This window comes from Silurus meridionalis, chromosome 1 (genome assembly GCF_014805685.1).
Source record: "Silurus meridionalis isolate SWU-2019-XX chromosome 1, ASM1480568v1, whole genome shotgun sequence".
Taxonomy (NCBI): domain Eukaryota; kingdom Metazoa; phylum Chordata; class Actinopteri; order Siluriformes; family Siluridae; genus Silurus; species Silurus meridionalis.
The window spans coordinates 26,956,846-26,981,099 of NC_060884.1; the positions used below are offsets into that span (position 1 = coordinate 26,956,846).

The window sequence follows — 24,254 nt, forward strand, 5'->3', positions numbered from 1 at the left end:
TTTTTTTTTTTTTTTTTAAACATGCATCCATTACTTTCTTTCTTTCGTCCTTTCTTCCTTTCATCGATCTATTCCTAAAATCAATCCACCCGTTCTTTCCTTGTTGGTGACGTTTGTGTGGTTTTATATTGGACGCAGGTTATTCACAGGGCACCATGCACACACATTCATCTACTAACAGTAGCATATCGGCATGTTTTACTGGGTGGGTGAAAACAAGAGAACCAAGAAGAATATAGATGTGAAATAAACAAGCAGAACTTCTCAGGCATGAACCTTGCAGGATGTGAAGAAGTAACACTATCACTATGCGATGTGACTCTGTTCTCGCACTGCTCTCTAGATCTGGAAAGTAAAACGGGGGTTAGACTTTCCTTCCCCTTTATTTTTCACACATTGGAGAATGTATATCTCTCGCTCAGTTTGGTGGTTGTGGAGGTTTTGAAGAGCTCAAGTTGAAGGTGCGAGGGCACATACATGGATTTAATAGATGCGTTTCCCTCTTGTCTGCTGTGGCTCTTGGGTTCCTCTGGGAACAAAAGAGCAGTGGCAATCAAGTGTGTGTTTTTGGGGCCTTCTAGAGAAGCTAGAGGTAAAACGAGAACATTTTTGCTTGTTTGAGTGGCGAGCTTTGGTTCCTGGGGTAATACCACACCTGTGACTTTACCCATTTCAATAACTGCCTTCTGAAGAGAATTCTCATAATCAGCCATATCTATCTATCTATCTATCTATCTATCTATCTATCTATCTATCTATCTATCTATCTATCTATCTATCTATCTATCTATCTATCTATCTATCTATCTATCTATTGAAATTGGAAAACAAGTGAAACATGATTTGCATAGGCCATTCGTTTTATGATGTCATAACTCTTTTCTGAGGTAACGATCTCAAATGTTTCTATTGAGTTACTCGAATCGGTTATTTTAATTTAATTATTTTAAAGTAAGCGGCAAAACAGCTATAGAGATTTTTCCCAGCCGCCTGCATGCTCAAACAAATTCCCTATAAACGGATTTAACTATAATCACAACAGTGGGGAGAGTTTACGAGAGGCAGAAACGTGTTTATAACCGACTGGTTTATAGTAAACGTAAATATAGCGCACCAGGCACAATCACAGTTCGTGTTTCGCTTTGAGGAAAATATTCATGTATTTGTGGTGGTTAGTTCTTATTTATTTATTTATGTAAATGAGTGTATGCAAATTTCCACACCCTGGCTTTAAGTTGGTGATTCAGGAGCAGGTTGTCTCACTTTATTTACCCTTCAAAACGCAGGTTGATGGATTAAACAATGTTGGGATGAGATTTTTAAAAGCAGCAATACAAATTTCGAGTTTATTTCGAATCCAGACTGGCTGCAGCATGTAAACACAGCTGGAAGAAGGCGTGTGTTCCGTTGAATGCGCTCAGAGTAGTTAGGAATCACACGTTCATTATTAACCACCTCGCTTTATCTCCAGATGCTTTCAAAACCTATACATGCCTTCACAGGTCTCTAACGTTGCTTCTGTTCCTGTTCATTAGGGAGCATTTGATTATTCATTAACATCATTGCTTCCTTGATAGCGAGTAAAATATTTGCGAGAGAAGTAAACATTTCACTGGTAGGTCTGTAAATTCAGGACCGAAGCTCCTCGGTGTCACTGGCTGAGAACGCTTTATTTTAATTTATTATTCGAACCTCATCTCATGTTTACCAACAGATTCAGAGATTATAGTGTTTAGAGTGTGGATTAGAAGATAGTCAAAGGTAAATAGTTTAATTTCGCAGACAGTGCTGTGCTTCATAGATAAGCACTGAACCTGTCTGTTCTGTTCTACCTGTGCACTTTGGAACTAAAAAGTACCCAAATATTTGCACCTTGTATAACTTACTAAGCTTTGTGTTTATTGTATAATTCGTATCGCTCGAGTTACTTGTATTGTTTTGGCGTTGACACTGTTTATACGTGTCGCATATGTGCAGTGTTTTGCGAAGTCAATTTCCTGGTACAGACTCGGTTTTGGTCGATTGTTGGTGGTATCGGTTTCAACTGCCGCAATGGCTGTCGGCCCGTAAACATTTTCAATTGTCTGTCTGTCTTTTTTTTTTTTTTTTTTTTGTGCAATGTAATGACGTAACAATACAGAAATCCTTACGCCATCGTGAGTCAAGAAATGGCCTTGCCTACCCAGGAGATTTGTTCAATTGTAAATAATTAAAATTACAGCACAAAGCAAAACAAAGAAATTCACAGTACCCTAATGCATAAATTTGCAGCATATATATATTTGTGCCAGTGGGTGTGTGGTTCATGAGTAGAGGGCGGAGCTGGTCCAATCAAGTGGCAAGAACACGATCATAGCTGTTGAGACGTCTCTGATTCAGTGTCCGGTGACGACGTTTATTAAAAATTAATAAAAAGAGAGACAAGAGCTAAAAACTCTTTCGACCGTTGGCGAGAGTAAGGCATCCCGCAAGGTTTGTGCAGTTTTATCGTGTCGAAAAGATCGTAAGACCGAGCATTGCAGGACTCGCAAATCTTGTACGCAGTGTGAGCGTACCAAGCCAATAAAGAGATTCGGATTAATGCGTTTAGCTTTACCAAACTTTCAAGTCCTATTTGGACTGGATTAGTTTTTCGTTGGGAGATTTTGAGTGCTGCAATTCTTAGTAGATCATATCTACAAGAGTTAGATTTCCTTGTTCAAAAGGAGTTTTGCTTGTGAACCCGGGATCGGTGTGTCCTCAATGCGAGTTCAGCAAATGACCAAATCATCATGGCTGCTCGGAGAGAATACACAGTTTGTTTATCTCGATCATAATTGCTGCACTCGTCCCCAGGCAACATTACTCAAGACTGTCTGAAATCAGACTTGTACTTCAGACTGCATGTTTAAATATGTTTAGAATTGTGGCACATTGTCAGAAGTTGTTTGTGTATTCTGAAAGAAGGAAAATGATGAAATCGAAGCTGTGGACTTGTGAAATCAAGCTTGTACTGCTTTCTCCAGCCATGAGTCACAAAGTGAGGAGTTCACATGGGGTTTCTTGCCAACGCCATGCAGAAGTTCACCGTGTTCTTTTCTGAGTCTGGTGAGCCTCGAGGCTTTAATCTGATAAGAGCTGACAAAATGTCTCATTTAATTATTGAACGTGTCAGTCATTTTTCAGCTGCGTGCAGGATTTATACTTCTTTTACAGGAAAATTGAGTTGTTCTTACTTTGCTATTGGATCAAAAGAAGCGTGTCTGCTATGTGCAAGATTCTCGAAGAATAAAAAAACCAAACACTTTTAATGGTTTCCTGTAATAAATAGTTAAAGATTGAGCACTTAAAAATAACGGGATAACGATTTCAAGCTTTTTGATTGACACAGCGCATGTCGTTAAACCTGGACAAGAAACAGTATTTGTGATTTGTAAAGAATTTTTTAAAAGAGAATATAAAACTTTTACCTTTTTTTTTTTTTTGTTGCAGCGTACGTTCCCGACAGCAAATGTTTAGCATTGAGGAACCGTTCCACGAAAATATTTCCGTTTTGTAGTTCTCCTAAAAAAAAAAAAAAAAGTTAACAAAAAATGTTCTCTCATTTATACCCTCATAAAGCTCAAAGTTAAACAATTTCCTATTCATCACCCAGGTGTGTGAAACAAATGGGAATATACTTCAGAAGTATTTATCAGCGTGTCAATAATTGACGCAGATATTTTTCGTATTTTATTTTTTTTCTGACATCCGTGATAGCTGTGAGTATTATTCTGATTTATTATTAGAATTTTTTTCAAATCAAAGGGTAAAAAATAGAAAAGAAAAATCACAGTTGTTCATTTTTGTCAAGGGTGCCAATATTCGTAAAGGGGAATGTATACAAGTTTGTGTAAAAAAAAAAAATTTAAAAAATTAAAAAGAAATTTTCCCCCAAACTACAAGTTTGTAGTTCGGAAGATGAAGTCATGAAAAGTGACTGTCTACTAGTGAGTATTTCATTTGGTTTATCAACATTACCTCATCCGATTGTTTAGCTGATTTGTTACTTTTATTTATAGTTGATAAATAACAACACTTTGGGTGTTTGAGTGACATCATATTTTAAACGTGTAACACCGCATGGCCATTTTGTCAAGAAAATAAATAAATAAATTGGGTTATTGAAATCAATCTTTGCTTCACTGCTGTCTCGTTTAAAATGCAATGTTTACGTAGTATATAAATGCTATATGTTTATTCATTGGGTTTCTGCATGCTTCGGTAATACGGCCGGCCCCAGGCTGACATGCCTCCTGTACATCTGGTCTACTGAACTGAACGTAGCAGGGGCATGTCAGAAGCGTGTGAAGAATGCTACATGCATCAACCTGTGTGACATAAATAATCATAGTAAGCTTTTTTGGGTTTCGTAGTCACTAAATAGCGTAGTGTTTAAAACCCTGTAGAATAAACCCTCACGCCCTAAATTTATTCTTTAGTCAAGAGTGGGAAAAATCTCGTGAAGGAAATTGATACGTCGAAATAGTCGTGTCATTTGAACTTTCCCCATCTAGGAGACTTGGCAGCCGGCTGCGTGAATGTCAGCTGAAAAACATCCTGTCGTTCTTTTGTTTTCCTCCTGCACTCGAAGGTCTTTTTGCTCGAGCAGGTAGCTCAGTGCTGGCACACACACACACACACACACACACACACACGCACACATCTGGTATCACGACGGGTTGTGTTTTGTGGTTTGTTCACGAATTGTTGTTCTACACGTTGAAGGTTTAGTAGAACTGTCCCTCGCTTCTTTGCATCATAGAGAGTTTAGATGGAATTGAGAAATCAGTAAACACTTCCACATTACAATGGAACTAATTGCTTTTTTTCTTTTTTGAAGTTGCAGCATGTGCACGTGACTTATGGTTTGCATAAAGCCGAAACGTCTTAAACCCTTTTCCAGTCTCATGACTTGCTTTGATTGCTTGCTCTCACCTTCACAGCGGTCTAGGTGCAATCTTTCACCTGTTTTCATAAAATATGAATAAAAAAATGCCGCTTTACTCTAAATATTATGCACTAAACAAGTGATTCAGTCGTTCCTGCCTCATAAAGCTGCGTTTAAATTGATATTGACATGAACGTTTGCTGATTCAGACCAATGCGTGCACAGAGAGAGAGCTTTAGACCTTTCAGTAGGATTAGCCGTTACATTTTAATGCGCTTTATGGATATAAAGCTGTCATACTGCAATTTTTTAAAAGCTCAAGACTGAAAAAGTGCTGCGGTTTTCAGCAAGTTAATGCCACTGCATACTCCACTCGACAGTCTGATCGTTTAATGGTTCTGGCTGTAAAATAAGCTATAGATTGATGTAAATAAATGAAAATTTTATTATTTTTATAGCAGCAGCTCAAGTCCTTGTATAGCAAAAGCTCCAAATAGTCTAGCTTTATACTGGCTTCTTTTCTTTCTTTTCTTTTCTTTTTTTTATCTTGCGGACATTCATTTAACGTTTACAGAAGACGTTGTGAAGTTCACCAGCTCTGAAAAAATGATCGATGAGCAGATGTGATTTTTAATCATTTGCAGCTCTGTTCTCATTTCAATTCTCCGACTGTCTCGAAGCAGGGATTCGAATGAAGCCTGATGTAATTAAAAAGCAGCTGTGAGTTATGATGATGAATACCTGTAGATTAGAACCCAAACCCCTACCCTCATACTTAATCCATGGTTATTGGACCACAGCGCATACGTGACTGAAAAAAGGTCGACTGATTTATACTGGTCTACTAAAGCTTCTGTGGTTAATATGAATATAACAGGATATTATATTTGACCAAACCCAGCATGGTAAAAGTTTATAAAAGCTGAACAATTAACAATAACACAGGCGTCGTCACGGTTTCTAGAGACAGATGATTCTCGGAATGGGGACACACACTCACACACTCACACTCTCGCTCGCTCTCCCCCTCTTCCTCTTATTGTTTTGACGTTCACTGAAGTTGATTATGTAGAGCAGGTTTTAGACTGTGCATATTCGAGCATTTATTACTCGTCACGCTGCATGAGATAATCCCGACTCAACTAAATAAACTTGTCGAAAACAATCTCCAGTGGAAGTAAATTCGGCAACAAGTCTAAATCCGGCTTAACGCAATATAGCGTGCTTTATTAGGAAAGTCAGCTGCGTGTTGGTGTGAAGCGGCTTATGCGTTTTTTATTAAAATCTTTTCGATGACGTGCATCTGCTGATTTATTTATAGAAAGAAGAAAGGGTATGATGGTGTGCATGTTTAAATGTAAAGGGTTTTCCTTTTGATAAGATTTTTTTTTTTTGCTGAAAATGTTTTCTCAGGTTGTGTCTGTAGCAGAGGGTTTTACTGTCCAGACCAAGTATCCAGTTCAATTAATTTCGATTTATATGGAGATTTTAATATCTATTGTCTCAAAGCAGCTTTATAGGAAAAGATAAATAGATTACAAATATACATTTTAAATATATAATGTACATAGATCAAGCATAGGATTATGACCACCTGCCCAATATTGTGTTGGTCCACCTTTTGGTGCCAAAACAGTTCTGATCCTTTGAGCATTAACAGCATGAACTTCTTCAGAAGTTTGAGCAACAGGAGCTCGTTCGTTGGATCGGACCAACCGGTTCGGCCTCGACCGCTCACGAACCTGTCGCTGATTCACCACTGTTCCTTCCTTGGACCACTTTTGATAGACACTGACCACTGCAGACCAGGAACATCCTATAAGAGCTGCAGTATTGGAGATGCTCTGACCCAGACGTCTAGACGTCACAATGTGGCCCTCGTCAAACTCGCTCAAATCCTTACGCTCGCCCATTTTTCCTGCTTCTAACACATCAACTTTGAGGACAAAATGCTGCCTAATAATATCCACCTACTAACAGGTGCTCATGATGAGATAATCAGTGATATTCACTTCACAGGTAATAATGTTGTGATTGATTAGTGTAGTTCCTAAATGTTTATCTCTAATGAGACAGAGGTGAAACTCCCTTTAATGGGATGAGGAAGAAACCTTCAAAAGCTTCCATCCTTATCTGGGTGACACTGAATATTAATGGTATATGGTTGAGTGGCTCTTCTGAAGCATAGGGAGATTTAAATATCTGAGTTGGGGACAGTCTTTTCTAATAGTACTTAATTATACTCGTACATAGAACGTGCAAAGGTTAGTTTCACACTAGCAAAATATTTGAGGAAAATGTTGTACTGAACATTTTCTTCAATTCATATTTCCCTCTCCATCCCAAGACTCTCTCATTTCTCCTTCTGTTCCTATAAATCTGCCTTCACTTCCAGCCAAACTAATAAGGTATTGTATTTTATTCAGTCCTCAGGGTGATGGATGGACGTCATCATGGGCTGCTTCTCCTTGTATCCTGTCTTTATGAGGATATTTGAGCAATCCGTGTGTGTGTGTGTGTGTGTGTGTGTGTGTGTGTGTGTGTGTGTGTGTGTGTGTGTGTGTGTGTGTGTGTGTGTGTGTGTGTGTGTGTGTGTGTGTGTGTACACGCGCCGCCCCCCCAATCTTTTTCCTTACATTTATTCAGCTTTCATGTTCTGCATCTCCACAGTGCAGCTGCCTCGCTGTGTTTTTTTTGTGAATGGGAAAGCTTCCAGCGATTACCTCATTCCTTTAGCATGCGATTTGCCTCATCTCATCATCTAGAGACTCGAATACATCTGGAACTAAACAAATGATTCGTTCAGTGCAGGCTATAAAGTAGTTCCTGGAACAAACTGTGTGTTTATTTAGTGATGGCTAATTCGATGATTAATCACATTTAATTGATTTTTTTTTTTTTTCCGCTTTAACAAATCTCATTGTCTCGAAGCAGCTTAACAGAAAAACAGATGTTTGTTTAATGAACAAGCCAGAAGTGGCAGTGGCATGAAAAACCTTCCATGAGATGAGATGATGAAGCTGAGAGGAATTTAAATCAAATGAAAACCGTTCCTGAGGATTATACATTATTATAATGTATATTCCTGGGATTAAACATCACTGGTTTTATTTAAATGGCAAACCAGATTAAGCATCTTGAAAAGGTGATTATCAGAATATTACCGCCTCCTAAATGCTTCTTATATCGTGACATTTTTCTGATTTTATTCCTTGCCAACTTTTATACATGTTGTATTGGAGCTCTGCCAAAAAAAGGGGTTTCACTCATATTTCAAATATGCAACTTTTTCTGCTTAAAAATGGTCCAACTTGACCGTCGATCACATGAATATTGATTGACTTTATACATATGTGTTTTTAAGCTCTTTGTTCCTGGAAGCCATGCCAAACTTATTATAAACACCCTGCAAATGAGTCTTGGAATAAGCATAGGACAGTCGTAATGATTGCAGCAGCAATTACTGGTATTCAGCCATTTGAGGAATTGTAAATCATTTTCCACATTTGTTCTCCCTTTTATATACTTCCACTCTTCTGGAGAAGCTTCTTGCGATCAGTGAGATAAGGTTCTGATGTTTGGTGTATGCCTGAGATGTAGTCTGTATTCAGGTTCATTTTGAAGCTGTTTTGTGGAGTTAAGGTCAGGGCTCTGTATCTCTGGACACTTGCTGTCATACCAACCATGGAACCTGTGGCTTGCTCTGTGCGCAGGGGCTTCGTCATGCTTTTAGTTCCTGGCAAAGGAGAATTGTCATGCTGTGTACAGCATACAAGGACATGCTTTACCATTAGGTGCTTCCAGTTAGTTTTTATTTTTAATTTTTTTAATGATCAGGCTCCAAGTCTAGGAGAAGGAGGTCAGTTTAATAGGTTTGTTTTAAAGGCATTGTGATGGGGGATTGTTTAGTTTGCTTAGATTGGGGTACTTGGTTCATTATTATGATTATCTTAAAATTAATTCCTTCTAATTCCAGAAAATGCTGTCGATCCTCATTGGATTCCAGTTAAATACAGATTCTTGTATTTGTTTTTCCCCTAATCTTGTTCTATCCGGGTGTTTAGAGGTAAGCTCGATTGTACTGCGTACGCCTAAGTGATTGCAGTTATTGTTGGAGTTTCAGTTTCAGAAGGTCAGTTCAGCTCGAAAACCATTATGACGCAGGTGAAATAAACGCTTTCACTTATCATGATCAGCAATTTTCAGCCTGCACTTGGAGTCTGGCACAAACGTTTCAGGTTTTAGTAACCTCAGGGTTTGAGTCCAGTCACCTGACTTTACCTTAGAGCTCCTTTTAATAATGGCGAAGCGAAAATCTTATTACGTTTCATTTTTCCAAAGATCTTTATCTGTGTATGTAGCAGCAGGAAAGCCATTAAACCACCTTTTTTTTTCTTTCTTCCCAGACGCTTTTTAAACGGTTCTAAATGCTAATCTGTGTTTTATTGTGGTTGAGGCTCAGATGGCAGGTTCAGTGTGAGAGCAGTCCCATTATTCTTCACTCGTCCTTAGTTGATGAGCAGCGAGATGGGACGATTAACCTGCTTTTGTCAGAGATGCAGATTGATTGGGAGCAAAAGCATTCACACGAGAGACCTTTTCTTCCTGTCTGTCAATCATAGTGTATCTTATTAAAAACAGGAGCGGTGTTGTTCAGCTCGGGTATTGGACCGATCTGTTTAGACCTCTGTAGACCTCCTTGGCTTATGGGAAATTATTTGCTTTTTAAAGCATAGGATATCCTTACCATTAGGGCTGGGCGACATGGCCTAAAAAAGTTTGTTCGAAACTATGGGAGCCCAGAGGGGAGCGTCGGCGGGCATTAAAGAGAAAACTGATTTTTATTAAAACATATCGATGTGAACTACACATTCGAGTTAATCAATAAAATCGATTTATCGCCCAGCCCTACTTTCCAGTGAAGCAAGACCTTAACTGCTGCTCTTCTTATGCTCTTTTCAGGAAACGAAATTAGAAGATGCTTGTGACGGTGCGTTCTTGAACGATTCGTTCATTTTGAACGAGTCTTTAATGTGACTCAGAGGAACGAGGAGTCTTAAAGTGATTCATTTATTTTCTATTAGAAACGTGCATGAGCAAAGCAAAACAAAATCTTCGTTCTTCCATCACGTGACTCCCATAGACGCGATGCAGTGCATGACACAGGGAACAGAATTGAGTAGTTCATCTCATGAGTTCTCTGGTCGTTCGTCCTTTTGTCACACGTCTCACATGCGCTCTATGAAGGTAATTTAAGGAACGAAATGAAACAGAAAAGATTTGTTCATTTTGATGAACCAAGTCACTAAAAAAAATCTGATCTTCCCATCCTAAGATGCTGTAATGAGACTCGGGTATATGATGATGTCGATATTCTAAATGTGAAAAGAGACACCTTTTTATAGATATTACATACCCTGAAAGCAGCATCAGATGTAAAAATTGATTTCTTATTTTAATATATATGAATATTCATGTATAATTTTTTTGTAGACCCCTTTTTGACTTTTTTGACTTTCACAACACTGCTATAATGCAGGCAGTTCGATTGCAAATTGCCCAGTCGAACCTTTGCAGCAGGAACGTCTCAGCTCAGTAGGTGCACTCGGAGGAGGGGGTGGGGGGTTGATGTGGGTGAGGTTTAATGAATCCATTATTCACAGTGGACAGTGGGACAGGGCATTTCGCTGTCATGACTGTGTCTGAACTTTGCTTTTAATTAGCTCGGTGAAAGGGCTTAGCTTGGATATGGTGCCACTTCTGTGAATTCCTGCTGGTGAGAGAGACCTCTGTAGAGCTCTCCACCTTCTCTCACATCACAGGAAATGCTCAAAGTTATTGTTATTAAGCTGCCTACATCATTTATGCCCAGTAGGTGGTTTTATTTTTCTTCTTTAATGGCTTCTGGAGTGTAATTAAAGTAGGTAAATTCAGGGTGTCGTGAAGTGAAATGTAATTTCTTTTAAGCAGAAAAACAAATGGAAATTGTTGGTGGGTTAAATGACATGTTATTATTAAGAAGAATGGATCGTCCATACGGCTTCTCTAAAAGTTGAGGTTTAATCTTCAATTAGCATTAGCTTTTAGCATGCACAAGCCACACTTATTACGTCTAAATACCCACATCCAGAAACTTTACTATTACTTTGGTTCTTTGTTAAACAAAAACCTTTTTTCTTGAATACATGGTTGACCCCCGATTCAATTCCCAGTCGAATCTTCATGGAGGTGTTATGATACAAGGATTATTCTATTTTGGTTATATGGGGCTGTTCAATGTTTGATTTCTCAGAGAGCTACCGCTTTTCTCCCAACATACAGCGTATTATGATAATTCTGCAAATCAAATGTGAAAAGAAAGAAGCTTTTAATGAATATTAACATTAGGGTTGCACAAGCCTTAGTGCCGGTCCCAAGCCCAGATAAATGGGGAGGGTTGCGTTAGGAAGGGCATCCAGCGTAAAAACATGTGCCAAATCAAACATGCGGATCATGAATACGGATGATCCACTGTGGCGACCCCCTAATGGGAGAAACCGAAAGAAAGAACGTACCTTAATAAATCCAACCCAATCTGTGACGGATAAACATTTCACGTTCCATGATTCGTGACAGACACGGGAGCATCTTAGCGGCAGGGATTGAAACATTTAATGAAATATATTCTGTTCGAATTGAATTCTAGAAATTAATTTTTTATAGTTTTTTGGTGCTTCGATTTATCGCGTACATATTGCATACTTGGCGCATGCCCACACAGGCAATTTGGCCGATTTTGAATTTTTGACGTGTTGAATGCAAATCCTGTCTTCAGTGTGGCGTTTTTGCATTTATTTATTATTTTTTATATCTCTAACTTCTGGAATAGATGACCTAAATGGGGACATTTTAAAATGTTGCCTCTCTCTCCTCCTTTTTTTTTTCCTTTTTTTTTTTTTTTTCTTTTTCTCCAAAATGTGATTTTGAAGTAAAACAGGATACCGAGAAGGTTCTTTCTCAAGGATCGCACAATTCTTCTGAGATTTGAACACCTGGTCTTCCAGTCATTATCTCAGAAACCTAACAGCTGGATTACCATTGTCGCAGCTGTGTTAATATACTACATTGCATATGGATGAAGACATGTGCACTCTGTCCTTAAAGAGATGCATTTAAGTACCTGCCCTTCGGTCCTGCAGTAACTGATGACTTGCGGTTCGGTGTTTTTAAATATTTCTCATACGATATTCGATCTGGCTGCAACCCGGATCACTTCAACCTTCTCTGACTTTGCCAGATGACGGAATGAAGAGTGCACATGATATTCGATGTGCTTCTTATTTCCCATTTGCGTAAAGAACCCGGTGTACTGAGCAAGGTGCACGAAAACCAGCCCTGGGAAATCGATTAACCTTGATTTCAGGTAGCACTGTGAGGTTCCTCATTGGCCTGATCACAGCAAGTTTAATCGACTGATTGATTTTGTGATTCATGCTGTGATGCACTGCACTCTCTCCTTACGCTCCACCTTATCTCCAAGGTCCTAGAGTTTGTTAAGGAGGGCAGGCTGGGCTTTGGCTTAAGTTTGAGCTGGTGCTGTACCACTCCTAAAGCTGCAAAAACCAGATTAGAGAAGGTCAGATCGGGTGAACAAACTGACCGCACCGTTTCCTCGGTCTGCGCTTTGACCGTCCACAGATTATATTTCTGTTTTATATGAAAGACATTTTTATAATACTTGATGTATTCGAGAGCTTCGTTTGGCTGAAGTGTCAAGTCAATTATTAATATCTACAAGATGATATTTAACTCAGAAAGCGGAACAACAAGAAATAATTTTAACAGCAAATCAACTAGAAGTAACAAGTATTTTGTTAGTTGTGTAAAAAGATGGCAATGACTCAGGAAAATGTATTGTGACTGATCAAAACATTTGTATCGTATCCTGGCCAAGTTTTTATTACTGTTGCTTTCAGGGATTATTTTTTTGGAAGTGAACTTTTGTTTTGGAGCAATATTTAGCCAATATATTTATTATAAACTTTGCATTATGTGGCCGAAAATGAAGTTTGTTCACTAAACTGTTGCCACAGAGTTGGAGGCACATATATGTCCATATATGCATTACAATTTCTTTTTTATTAGATCTAAGAAGCACAAATATGTTCCAGCATGACTGTGTTCCTGAGAGCCATCACCACTTAACATCTCTGGAAAGAACTAGAACTCTGGCTGCGTAGGAAAAGAACATCTGGAATGCAATGTTCAGCGAGCACATATAGGTGTGATGGTTAGGTGTCCCTCAAACATATTAGTAAATATAATTTTAATATGTGGACAATGTCTTATTAGAACTGCTTTGGGATGAAGTTAGTAGTAACTTTTTCTCTATTAAATCAACCTGCTTTTTTGAAGATATTTATAGACTCTTCTCATTACTGCCTTATTGCTAAAACGCACAACTTCATCTTTTTCTTTCCGTTTCTGTTAATATCCCAGTCACGAATCATAACCGGACTCTCTTCTTCTTTCGTCATCTTGATTACCACATCTAAGCTTAGAGGACAGTGGAAAGGATACACAAAGAAAACAGTTGTACTCGACCTCGCGTTACAGGTGGAGCAGGTCATCTCCCACAGAGATCGCACCAAAGACTCGTGACGGCATTCGATAGCCAAGATACAGTCGCGTTCGCTATCATCTTGATCTTTTTTCAGAAAGTAATTTCACGGCATGTTTAGTTTCACCTGTCGTCGACACGGGGAGAGTCGGACAGCTCGCATGTTGGGACTCAAACTTTAAGGGTTCCGAGGTTCAAATGGAGCCTTGGCCAAGTCCTGTTCTTCCCTGTAACGTATGATTTGCATAACATGGTTTGGAAACGCTCTCATTGCTCATGATGCTGGGAGGATGGCGTTCTTGTGAGGGTTCCTTCGCTGTTTAGCAACACCGGCATGTTTTCTTCGGATGCACACGCATATACAGATTGCACTCCGGTTCGAACAGGAGACGATTCTATGTTTCTTTCGCTGCAGGAGACCAAAACGGCTGTTATGAAGCATGCGGTGAAAGTGTGAGTGTTTGGAAGCCAAATAATTACTGCACACTGGTGCACTGTCTACACTTTTACACTTCCAGACCGAAGCATAACCTACAGCTAATCGGATCTGTAAGGACTACATCACTACAATGTGAGTCTGATCAGTCTAAGGTCAAGGCCCTTAAACCTTAACTGCTCAGTATGAATGAGATGAATATAAGTTGCTCTGGATAAAGGCATCTGCCAAATGGTGTAAATGTATACGTTAATCTTTGCCTGGGCGAGACTTTGCTGATGCAGTATATCTACATTGGTCTTGTTGCTGTGCTCAATCTTGACATGGTGTTGCATGAAATGACTTCCTCGCCCAGTTTGAAGCTCCTACGCAGCTGTTTCTGTTTTACTTAATGAATCATTTTCAGGTTGAAACACCTTCATTATCACCTGCTTGGTATAAATTGTTGATTATACACCTGACTTTGATCCTACAAAATCTCTGACATTGTGCAAGTATAAGAATTAAAAGCTAAAGTGTGGTCACACCAAATATTGGTTTGATGATTTATCTTCTGTTCGCTTACTTTGTATTTAAAAAATGTAATTTATTTAAAGTTTTTTTAAATAAATAACGTCTGTCCCTCTGTCCAAAAAATGCAGCTTAGCTTTTTGAAGCCTCTCTCTTTGCAGAAACTTCTATTATTTAGCTGTGACACTGGAGACTCCTTCCAAAAAGGATTACACCTGATTTTTATTTGATGTATTGTTCATTTAAATGAAGGCTTTAATAGAAACCTTTTGATTTGCTTTGTGACTGGAACTGCTCTTTAGAGCCGCTCGCAAGGAGAACGATCAAGGCCTGGTCATAAAGATAGATTACATGGAGATAAAGCTTAAAGTCTGTTTGTAAGAACCCCCTCCTTTGTGTTGTGCAGATCTTAAACTCAGTGTTCCTTCTCATCTTTCATTGGAAAGAGCATGTTTGGAAGGACAAGCGTGTTGCAAGGGAATATTATGTTTGAGCCGATTAGAATCGGGTTGAAACGATTCCGTCTCCTCTGTTTAAAGTGCTATTTCCTTGCCCCAATTCCTGTGTGAATATTTTATTACGTCTGTTTATCTGTAGTAAACTCTGTGTACATTGAACTCCGCTCCAGCACACCTCATCTTGTGCAAACTGAATTTATTTTTTTTTCTCTGTTTTTGGACCAGATCTCGAGTTGATTCAGTGTCCTCTTGTCCACGCCCATGCGTTTTTTTTTTTTTTTTTTTGTCGTCTTTGCCGAATCATCCACTGCAGCGAAGTGCACTCGATGATTCTGTGCACAGTCGTATTTCTTCTAGGGAAATCAACAGCAGAGGTGCAGCTGTGAACACACAGTACCGCTGGTTTATATCACACTATCATATTCAACATGACTTATTTGTTTAAGGCGTCGCTATTCTTTTACTAGACGCAGGAGCAGCATTTGGGTTTTTCAAATACAAGAATTTATGTCTGGTACAAGCACTTATTTAAACTGTGCGCAGTCTGGTGTACACACGGATTGAAAGTGTTCTTCAGGTGCGCTGCGCTACACAGGTCTCTGTTGGTGTAGATTCAAGAACAGGTTTGAAACCCCAATATGTGATTTTATTTTATTTATTTTTTTGGCCAACACAAAGCATCCTGCATATAAATGCAAGTCATAGTTTCCTGAAATTTGTATTCAGGATGTCATGAAGTGAACTAAAATGATCGTAAGCAGAAAAGAAGCAAATGGAAATGTGGCTGCTGCCAGTTGGTGGGTTATGACATTGGTTATAATTTATAGAAGTAGAAAAGATTACAAAAGGATCGTCCCTACAGCGTATTATGATCATCTTCTATCGGCTGCTCCCATTAAGGGTCGCCATAGCGGGTCATCCGTCTCCATACCCCCCTGTCCTCTACATCTGCCTTCTTCAAACCAACCACCTGCATGTCTTCCCTCACCACATCCATAAACCTTCTCCATGGACTTCCTCTTTTCCTCCTTCCTGGCGGCTCCATCTTCAGCATTCTCCTACCGATATACCCCATGTCCCTCCTCTGCACATGTCCAAACCATCTCAATCTCGTCTCTCTTACCTTGTCTCCAAAACGTCTTGCATTTGCTGTCCTTCTAATGAACTTATTTCTAAACTCCCCATTTACCCAGGCTTGGAACCGGCACTAAAAGTGCACTGGTTTGTGCAACACTAATGGCTGGATTACAGCGTGTTATGATAATTCTGCAAATAAAAATGTGAAAAGAAAGAAGCTTTCAATAAATATTTTAAACTTGCATATATTTAGGGTGTTAATGTACCTTTTTTCAGTTTTTTTTTTTTTATTTTTGCATTGTTTCTATGTCATGTTTGCGTTGCTACAAAACTGACGAAAACACAATGCAAGCCAGAGGTGATATGAGGAAGAAATTTTAAGAAATAAAACCCATCCCTTTTTTTGGATGACATCAGATATTGGGATTAGGAATGATTATATTTAATGATATACTGTCAATTAAGAGTTATCGTCATTTGAGTCTGTTTGGTTAAAGGGTGTTCAGAAAATTGTAAATAATCCTTCATGGGTTGAGCACAGAACAATCTTTTACGATTACAGCAGCAGTTTATATCAAGTGCACGTTTATAGTATTAGGATAACATTTAACTACAAAACTTCCCAGAACTCTCTCTCTCCGGCCATGAGGCTCAGATCTCTAATCTTACTTTTGAGAGAAATGCTGTTTCTCAAAATGTCCAACTAAACAAACAGGTTTTGGGTCCAGATTTGAAGATTGACACCGTTTGAGTCTTGAACATGGCTGTTTCTTAGCTGAGTAGTTTTAAAAAATTCACAGTTTGATTCTTGATTCTCTAAAGATTTGATCTACTTAACTGTTCTATGTATTTCAGCATACGCCAACAAATGTCTTCATTCCTTCCATCCGTCATTCATTCACTCCCTCGATATGCGGAATGGTCAGAATTTTCCCCTTTGAGGAGAAATTCTCAAAGCTGGACATAAAACGCAAAAAAATCAATAGCACCTAATCAAATGCTGGTGCTATGGATTCTTTAGCGTTTTTATGCACACGCAAAACAATTTTAACGTAATGAGTAGCCACGGTGACCCTGTGCTAACTCTAGTTTGTTCGCTAACTGTGATGTGCATGTTTTCAAGTTTAATAACAATAAAATAAAAACAAACTTGCTTCCGCCACTTAATACGTTCCTAAAGGGAACTCCGATTTGAGCTATGTTCTACACGTGTACCGAATGCACTCTTTTTTTACGTGTGTAAGAACTGTACCGGAACATTTCAGTACGTGTACTGTAACCCGCCTAGTATTTGCTCTTCTTGTATAGATAATCAGGTTTTTAGTAGTAGTTTTCTTTTGATTTACAGCATTAACCAGTGAGGCCAGATTTCAGTCTATATAGTCAAGTTTATTTATAAAGCTCTTTTCACAACAGACATTGTCTCAAAGCAGCTTTACAGAAATCAACAGTTAAAGTGAACAATGTGTATTTATCCCTGATGAGCAGCTATGCCCACTGTGGCAAGGAAAAACTCCCTTAGATGTCATGAGGAAGAAACCTTGAGAGGAACCAGACTCAAAAGGGGAACCCATCCTCATTTGGGTGATATCAAGAGTGTGATTATAGTCTTTAAACAATACAGAACACTGGAAATTGAGAACTAACATGAGTACTCCACACATGAAGTGGGATCCAATTGGCACTGGTACGTCTCTAGCTGGTACAGGAAGTTTTCGAGTTTGGCATCTACTTCTTTTTTCAAGGGTCCATAATGAGGTGGGATGTGACTGTGGCTGGAGCAACCTCAGGATGCCTCGGGATGGGTAGAGAAAGAGAAGCAGTGGCGAGAAATTAGCGTAGCTGCTGTTTATGATATTAACAGCACAAGTTGATAATGTGAATTTGATCAGTGCATTATATACAGCTCCAAACTCATCCTTACAGAGCCTTTCTAAGCCAAAATCTCTCTCTTACACATTCAGCTTTACTTACCACTGATACAGGATTAAGAAAGGCTTTTAGAGGCAAGACATCAATTCCCTTGACTTAGAACATCTGTTGCAGCTGGAGAGATGTAACGGTTGTCTGTGTTCGAGGTGGAACTGGGTCACAGATGATTTTGAGTCTTGTACTGCTGGTATTGAGCTGGATTCTAAAGTGTGTGTGTGTGTGTGTGTGTGTGTGTGTGTGTGTGTGTGTGTGTGTGTGTGTGTGTGTGTGTGTGTGTGTGTGTGTGTGTGTAGATAAACAGCAGGGTAATAGTAGGTAATGTGTAAGGGGTGGAGTGTTTAATTGTTATGTGTGTAGGTGCTGGTTCCTGGGGGCTGCTGTTGGAACAGACATGGGTGCGTTCCCACCTACCACCCCTATCATTTGGTCGTGAGGGAAGTGGCCTGGGTGGAGTGCTTGAACATAGCTGTCTGGGTCGTAAATGAAAGGTTGTGGATGCATTTCATTATATTGCTAGTGTTTTTATTGTGTTGCATTGACAATGTAATAAGAGGGTAAGAATCCTCCTTGTGCTAATCAGCTGACTCTAGACTGCCCCCTCACTACCAAAAACTATTTCTAACAGTGTTCCTATTAATAACACAATGTTCTTACAACCTAATCACCACTACCGCTTCTACCTTCACCGATACTACTCATACTGTTGCTATCGATGTTGGTGGTCGACCAATTAATTACTCCGATAGCGATACCTAGGTGAGATTGTACTTGTCGATAACCGAATAATCCACTCTTAGTTTTTAAAATGGATTAAAAAAACACAATGTAAAATAGTATTGAATTTTATTACATAAATTAAAAAAAGCAGTACTGAATCATGAAAATGTGCTAAATTAAATAAAAATTACTATTAATAAATCTTGAGGAAAATTCGACATGCATTCAAACTGAAACAAAAAGACACTCAAACTCCAAATAAATAAAAGCAGTTACACGACAAATAAACAGCATGTGTTGTCAGTGATTCGGCTCTAGAGGCCACTCTCGTGCTCTATAACGCAACCCGGAAAAACTGTTGGTAAGCTTTTTTGCTGATTAGTTCCAGTGCCGATGAAACGGTCGACCCCTGATTAATACCACTGCTGTAAACTGTGGGTTCCATTATTGTCTGACTTTTCTCATAATCTATCAACCTATTTATTATTTCTAGGTTAGGTCTGTCATATTTCTTAAACTGTAAGTTGCATCCTGGTTAAATAAATCATATTTTTTTCCCTGAATGGCTCTGGGTGAGCGATTTAGAAGAAAGTGGAATATGATGAATGAATTGCGATGACTGTTAAGGAACAGCCCTGGCATGTGAGAATGATGGAATAGGACTGCTGTGAAAAAACATCTGGTAACAGGGAAAGCCACAAGGGAGGAACAGAAGTTTCTACTGGATTGTCATTAAGCCTTCGGAACACTGAGATGAGGCGGTCTGTCAGGTCTACCTAGTAATTTTCTCATCCCAACTTGTAATTCCCCTAAAACCATGGTTTAGGAACCACCTAAGCTGAGCTGTGCGGTTATAACACACTTCTGTAGGCGCTCTCGCTTTCTTCTCTGGTTGCTCAGTTCTGTATGTAAACGTTGTCCATGGCATTCAGGAACCACAGTAATTGTCATTTGCTGTTTATTTTTGAGAACTGACTCAACCAATCATAGCAGACCTTTATTGTACAGGAACCAATCAGAATTAATGTGGGAATTCTGAGAAATCTTTTTCTAATTATTACAGCTCAGAAACCGAATAGCATGGTGTCAAGGTGGAACATTTGCATGGAGTTGTTTCTGAGAGCGGGATCATGTCCGAATTAATGGAAGAAGGAGGCTAACAGTTGAAGCATGTGTAAGCTGTGGGTTTGTTTGTGTTACAGCTCAGTCGTGGAAACGCTCTTGGACAGCTCTTGTATGCTAGGGTTTTAAGGCTGCAGTGTGTCAGACACGCACGCCATCCAGATGTTCTGAAGTCTTCTGACTCCACAGAGAGGATGTAACTGGTTGTGGAAATGTGCCTGGTTTCCATTTCCCATTCCGATTTTAAAAGAACACAGCATTTTCCTGGCAATATTAACCGCATCATAAAAAGCCGTTGTTGTTAGCGGGCCCCGGACATTTTTACCACTCGGCTTTAAGTATGAATATTGTCTTGACTGGTGGTGTTATTCTTTTTTTTTTAATGTTCTGCGGCAAGGCAAGTCATCTTGTTTGTCCTGCTGTAACCAAAGCAGTACATTTGTTGAAGGCATAACGCCATTCTGTCATCTCAAGAGGCTATTAAATAAGAGATGGAGATGATGCAGGTCTGGCTTGGGATGATCATGGGCTCATAAGAGGAAAGAGTGGTCGAAGAATCCGGTCCCTGTTTAACATCTGGGTTGTAAATCACAAACCTTGAAATACAGGCCCCAGAGCGCCACTGTAGCGCCATTGTGTGCGCAGAAGCCTGAAATTCTTGCAAATACACAAGAATGCTAATATAATGTAAAATTGTGGTGTGGTCAGTTATTTAAGTGCATTTCTACAGACTAAAGATGACAAAAGCTTGCATGAATTATTTGTGTTCATGCCCTTGACAAGCTCATTGGCTGAAGTGTTTCAGCTCTAGTGTTAAGATATTATATAAGGCTGGTTAGCATCGTTATTCTTTCCATATGTTTACCATGAGATGGATGAGTAAGTGTTAACGATTAGTGTTATGCTTTGCTTGGGTTTTCTTCTTCTGAGAAGTTCTTCAATCAACCATTCATGCCAATTAACCTTATCAGCAAAACATTTTTAATCAAATGTTTCAACTGATGTGTGAAGTGCAGCCAGTGATGAGACACGCCAACAGATGGCAGTGTGTCAGTGTGCTATTCTGACCATGTGTGTTAATATGTCTGTGATTTCATCATGGACAAGTTGGAACAAAGAACAACGTGAAATTCTGTGTGAAACTGCAAATCTGCCAAAGAGACGTTAGAAAATTCAGCAAATTTATGGCGATGTTGCAATGAGTCGTTCGAGGTGTTTTGACTGGAACACTTGCTTCAGGATCAGAAGAATGTGACTGGAAATCAGGAAGACCTTTTAACGAATTCAACCCCCGAAAATGTCAAAACCATTCGGCAATTTGTGCATGATGATCGTCGGAGAACAATCCACAACACTGCTGCCATTGTGGTGTCATACGGAACATGGTGATTAGAACATGTCCCATGTCGCTGCCATGTTCGTCCCCAGACTTCTAACCCCGGAACGGAAGGAACACCGCTGCCAAGAACTCCGTCAGACACGTCCTTCATGTTGAGCATCATTACGGTGACGAAACCTGGGGGAAGGAAGAGTCTTCACAGTGGAAGAGCTCATCTTCACGACCTAAAAAAAGGCGAGGCAGGTCAACCAAGTGTGCGTGAGCATCGTCTTTTTTGACACTCACTGCATTGTGCATCGATATTTTGTCCCCAGGGGCCAAACCGTCAATAACTAGTTGTACTGTCGGCTTTTAAGGCGCCTGAGGGAGGACATTCGGCGAAAGCAGCCGGATCTGTGGTGCGTCTCTTTCAAAACATATACATGGCTGAAGATTTGTGGACACACGACTGTAACTCCTGTGCTTGTTAAACAAACCTCATTCCAGATTGATTCCTTCTTCACTGCCATTATATTCTCCCCTTTTCTGAGAAGTCTTTCCCGTAGATTTTGCAGATAGCTCTATGGATTCAGCCATGAGAGCATTACTGATCTCAGGAGGTCCTGGGTAAAGTCAGTGTTCTAGAACTTGTAGAAGTTGTACAGTGATTTTGAGCTCACGATTCTTCAATCTCAATATTGGCACATTCATGTAGGTATAGAGACAAAGAGCCTTTGGATGTTAAAGTTGTGAGTTTGAATCCCAGCCACCCCAAGCTGCCACTCCTGAAGCCCTTAACATCTCAGTTATGTGAATGAGAGATACAATTTAGTCCCATTGGATGCAAAAATCCATGATGGAGCTTTATGGAGTGTCGGTATATAACAAAAGCCCTAAAGGCCTTGATTTAAATAAAATAAAATAAAATTTTATTTTTTTTTTATGTTTTCACGACAGTCGCGAAAATTTTTTATGGTCTGATGACCCGTTTCGTTTACTGCTCTTTTTTTTATTTTTAACAAATGACTACATGACTACCCTCTGAGGATGTGTGAAGAAAATGTGTACTGTTCTGCAGTTTAAGACTAAAATAACATCTGACCTCTGTTTATACTGAGCCCGTCTCTGGGTTTATCTTTCCTCACCTCTTCTTTTCTCTACAATACTGTGTTTTGGTTATGACTGATTTTCAACAGGAGTGGTATTTGTCATTATTCACCATTTGACGAATGAATTTTGAGTGTTTAAACACGTGTAGATCAGACCGGTTTTCCAGATGTGAGCGTTAAATCAGCGTCGGTTTTCATGGAGATTCTTATGTAGATCAGTTAAAGTGTTTGTATATCTGAAATCCAACACTAAAAATCCTTAAGGCTGGTTTCAGCACAAATCAGTCTTTTCTCCACCTACACAACGAAGCCAAAAACTTCTCGCATCAGATAAAGCGTGCCTGACACCGCCACTTTTTTCCCCCAGTCAGAATGAGATTAATGTTGGGAATAAACGGCCTGCCATTCTGGCATGTATTTTCCTGTCCTGAACTTTGGCAGCAATTGTGAAATAAATGTCTAAATCATTCAGTATAATTAATAAAGGAATTGTATTCGTTGTGCTGAATCAGCGGTGCACGCCAAACTTATTTTGAACAAGGTACAAATTTTCTGAATTGAATAATAAACTTTTTTCAACTAGTGTCATTTACGGACAACTAGAAAAAAAGTCATTCCGAATCTGTGAATATGAAATAGAAAATACCCTAACCATACACACACCCACATCTTTCTCTCAGTACACTGCTGATGCATGAATGCCTGCTGAACTTGTTTTTTGGAGTGTAGGAAAAGAAAAATCACAAAATAAATGGTACACCATGGTTGAGTTGTAGGGCTGTAACGATTCCTCGATGCTTCGTTTAGTCGATTTAAATACACACAAAGCTCTGCGTTTCCCACGGACCGTTATTACTGATGCACCACCTGCTAAACTCTCGAGCGCTCTGGACAGGTAACGCAGGAGACGCTGCAGAATGAAAAATAGAGGACAGGGAGAAAAGAGAGAGGGGCGAGGAGAAGATTCATAGTGAAGCCTGTTGTTTTGCCTTTTTTATTTTAAAGTAGTGACATTTATTTTTATCAGATTTTTTTTTTATTTATATACTTTGTATTTTGATCTAATACAGCAATTAAAAATACACTAAATGGGTTTAGTTTTCAGATATTTTTGTTTGCAATTTCAGCGATAAAGATGTACATTTTCTAAAAAGGAAACAAATTACACTCATAAGAATCTGCATGCGATTGCAGTAATTCTAGTATTAATTTTATTAATTTCCTGTTCCAATAAAAAATTCCAATGCAGCTTCATATGCATAAAGCAAGTGTTTAGGAAATTCACATTTCAAACTTTTGCTAATAAAAACAAATTAGTTTATATGGTGAAAATTAAATAATGACTAACAGAATTTTGGCTTAATTAAAAGCTTAATTAAACTGTAAGGTTGATGTAGTTTCATCCCACTGAGTATAGTTTTGTTTTTACTGCTATAATCAAATTAAATATTTCATTTGCAATGCTTCTGAATGCGGTATGAAGAAGCTATGTAAAAAATGTAATTCAGCTTTATTTCGAGGCTTATTTTCAGATGCGATTTTCCCAGTTTCTTAAAAGAATAAAACAAATAGCTGTGAATGAAAAGTGTATAAAATTAAGGATGATTTTTAAATCATGATGGAATCAAATGATTATTCGTTACATTCATTTCGAAATAAATGGACGTCTGCTTGGGCCACGATTTTTATTTTTTTTGGTGGTTTTCATGCTGTCAATGCAACTTTTATTAATCATTTGTGTATTAATTGTAATGTTTCTCTATTCCTCTCTCTCTCTCTCTCTCTCTCTCTCTCTCTCTCTCTCTCTCTCTCTCTCTCTCTCTCTCTCTCTCTCTCTCTCTCTCTCTCTCTCTCTCTCTCTCTCTCTCTCTCTCTCTCTCTCTCTCTCTCTGGTTTGTGTAGAAGGATGCGGTGGTGCAGTCTACCCTGCTCTTTCGAAAGCTGAGTAACCCTGACTTATCCACTGCTGCAGGAAAGACCAAACTGCAGCGGCAGCTCAGCCAGGATGAGAGTCGAGCTCGCCGCAGCAGCATGGCCACTGGCCTAACTGGTAAGCCATACCCCTCT

At 39.1% G+C, this 24,254-nt stretch overlaps 1 protein-coding gene across 4 annotated transcripts in view; it reads left to right on the forward strand.

Annotated features, from left to right (window-relative positions):
* Positions 1–24,254, forward strand: part of mast2 (microtubule associated serine/threonine kinase 2) — a 136,220-nt gene that overhangs the window by 2,643 nt on the left and 109,323 nt on the right. For 3 of the 4 annotated variants that reach the window (XM_046856234.1, XM_046856307.1, XM_046856468.1), the window contains one exon: positions 24,090–24,237. In XM_046856234.1, the coding sequence (XP_046712190.1) occupies positions 24,090–24,237 (148 nt within the window). The remainder of the gene's footprint in view (positions 1–24,089; positions 24,238–24,254) is intronic. The other variant, XM_046856388.1, reaches the window with a different exon arrangement.